A 2624-nucleotide genomic window follows, 5' to 3' on the forward strand; every position below is an offset into this window, starting at 1 on the left:
ATGCTTTTGCTTTTTTCTTGCAGGGATCACAGCAGAATCCTTATTGGGGATGGCCGAGGCAGAGTGTTCAGCTGGTCTGTAAGCGATCAGCCTGGCCGATCTGCAGCTGATCACTGGGTGAAGGACGAGGGGGGAGACAGCTGTTCAGGCTGCGCAGTCCGTTTTTCACTCACTGAGAGGCGTCACCATTGCAGGAACTGTGGACAGCTCTTCTGCCAGAAGTAAGACAGCCAACAGTCTCCTTCGGGCTCTTTTCCACACAGAATTTTAGGCTGGGTAAAGTTGTTGCATACCACGGAACTCTGCTGAAAGACTGAGGTTTCCCTTACCAAAACAGAACCGATGAAGAAAAAACATCAAAACTCTCAAAACTTTAAGGGAGGAATTTGAAAAGACAGATCATTTTCTCATTTAGGTTCCTGCTCTGGCAGGGGGATTGGACTAGATGATCTTTCGAGGTCCCTTCCCATCCCTAACATTCTGTGATTCTGTGTGATTCTGTGCTCAGCCCCTTTATAAATCCAGTTAGCAAGAAGGGTATTAGGAGAGAATTAAATTTGCAGCTTTGAAATCCTCCTTTTTGCCCATCTGGCAAAAACTCTAGACAAATGAACTTAGCAAGGGGGGAAAAAAACAAAACAAAATTAAAAAACAACCCTTCTTTTGCAGCAGCTAGTTTTTTCTTGTCAGCCTACAAGCAATCCAGTCAAAATGTGAACTGTAAGGATGTTAATTTAGGAGCCAGTGGCATGCAGCCTCAGACAGGGAAATGTATGACACAGAGGATGTACGTGAGCTCCCCTTACCGAAGAACTGAGGTGGGAGTCTGTTCTCTGGTCCGCTTGGTCAGAGACAGTACTTCTCGCTTCATGCCTATAGTTGTACTTTGAGTCTAAACTGGTGACAACAGCTGTTTTTAAGCTACCTCTCACACAGAGTCGTTGCACTGATTCTGTGGTGATAGTGCAAGTTAAATTCTGCTTTTGCCACACTACATTGCATTTCTTTGTCAGATAAGTTTGGACAGTTTTCTTGTATTTGAAGTCATGATGGTAACTTCCACACCTGGACAGAAAATGGCCAGGAGAGGACATGTTTTCACAGAAATGTTTGTTTTCTTCTACAGGTGCAGTAGGTTTCAGTCTGAAATCAAGCGTCTGAAGATTTCATCCCCAGTCAGAGTCTGCCAGAACTGCTTCTACAACCTGCAGCATGAGCGGGGTTCAGAGGAGGGGTCCAGAAATTGATGGGGTCTTGGCAAATGGAGAACCCATCCAGCCCCACCATTGCTCCAAGGACTAGTGAGAACATTGTGCAGTGATCAGAAGGGATTAGAATATTGTCTGTTTACACTTAAGTTTATACTGAGTTTTAAGCACTAAGAGTAAAAAGGGATCATTGGATTGATTTGTTTGAATCCAAATTAGAGAAGGTAAATGAGGCTAACAGCATAATTAAGTGAAAAGCAAGGCCCAGGAAGACATGATTAACAACCACACATCCAATAGAACTGTCAACCCCTAAACCTATGTTGACATGGCTATTGAAAAAATCCTCACTTATCTTAAAAACTCGTTCTTGTCTTGTTTTTGTAGAGCTAGTCATCTTTATCGGGGGGAGGGGGAGGGGAAGGCTTTTTAGAAGATAGTTGTAAATCTGCCTTCTTCACAAGCAACTGTGTATATTGTAAATAGGTATAATGGCCTTTTTATCTAAATATGAACTTAACTGCCTGTTACATGGGACTTCAGATTAACCACTATACTTTGTGTGGCATCTTTATCTCATCTATCAATTTAAATACAAATGTTTAAAAAGAAAAAAAAAAAAAAAACAAAAACAAAAACCAGAAAACTCGAAGGCATTATGCGTATTTCTGTTAAAAATCCAGTCTGTGCATGTTTGTTCTTTCAGTTGCCCACAGTATCTTAATTTAAGTAAGGCTATTCATAGAATTACATGGCTTTTTTCAAAAGAAAACATTTTTGAGAATAGGACTTGGAGTATTTTATTCTAGCTGTAAGATAACCAGGACCTAAATTGTACACTTGTGTTGCATTTTATACCAAACTAATTACCACCTCAGTGTTGTTCATATTTAATAAGGCCTCTTTTATACATATGTCAGAGCTGCAGTTTTGTTAATTACTTAATGTTCATTAGCAGCTGATTCATGCCGTGCAAGAACCAGCTTTTACCTTCTTTAGTCAATAGCGATTAGCTTGCATATAGGTACAGAATGAATTCCTTGTGCATAAAATTTAACCGCTGTTGTCCTGTAGCTTGGTTTGCAAAAAACCTTTTGGATCAATAGGCATTGCTCTAAAACAGGGTGATTTTAGTCATGTCAGAAATGCTTCTAAGAGCTATCTTCATGTTTCAGCACATGGCATCAGCCTTGAGGACGGCAGCAGATGTCCATTATGGTTTTTAAGTTCCAATATGAATTTAATTGCAGTATTTTTTTACTACTCTGTCATTTATTTTGCACTACATGCGGGATGAAGTAGAGACACTGATATCCACTGGGATTGGAACATGTGCATCGGATAGGCCCACGGACTTAATTTCTGAAGGAGGGTTTCTTGCCAGTGGGTTTTTGGTTGGGCAGAGGGAGGGTGGGC

The 2624-nt window shown here is 40.8% G+C and overlaps 1 protein-coding gene across 1 annotated transcript in view; it reads left to right on the top strand.

The window, feature by feature from the left end:
• Positions 1-2343, top strand: part of LOC104522234 (WD repeat and FYVE domain-containing protein 3-like) — a gene marked incomplete at its 5' end in the record, with an annotated part of 35131 nt that extends 32788 nt beyond the window's left edge. The window contains 2 exons of the mRNA XM_010164471.2: positions 24-221; positions 1127-2343. Coding sequence (XP_010162773.1) covers positions 24-221; positions 1127-1247 — 319 coding nt within the window. The remainder of the gene's footprint in view (positions 1-23; positions 222-1126) is intronic.
• Between the last annotated feature and the right edge of the window lie 281 nt (positions 2344-2624).

This window comes from Antrostomus carolinensis, unplaced genomic scaffold, assembly GCF_000700745.2.
Source record: "Antrostomus carolinensis isolate BGI_N321 unplaced genomic scaffold, ASM70074v2 scaffold15340, whole genome shotgun sequence".
Classification (NCBI taxonomy): domain Eukaryota; kingdom Metazoa; phylum Chordata; class Aves; order Caprimulgiformes; family Caprimulgidae; genus Antrostomus; species Antrostomus carolinensis.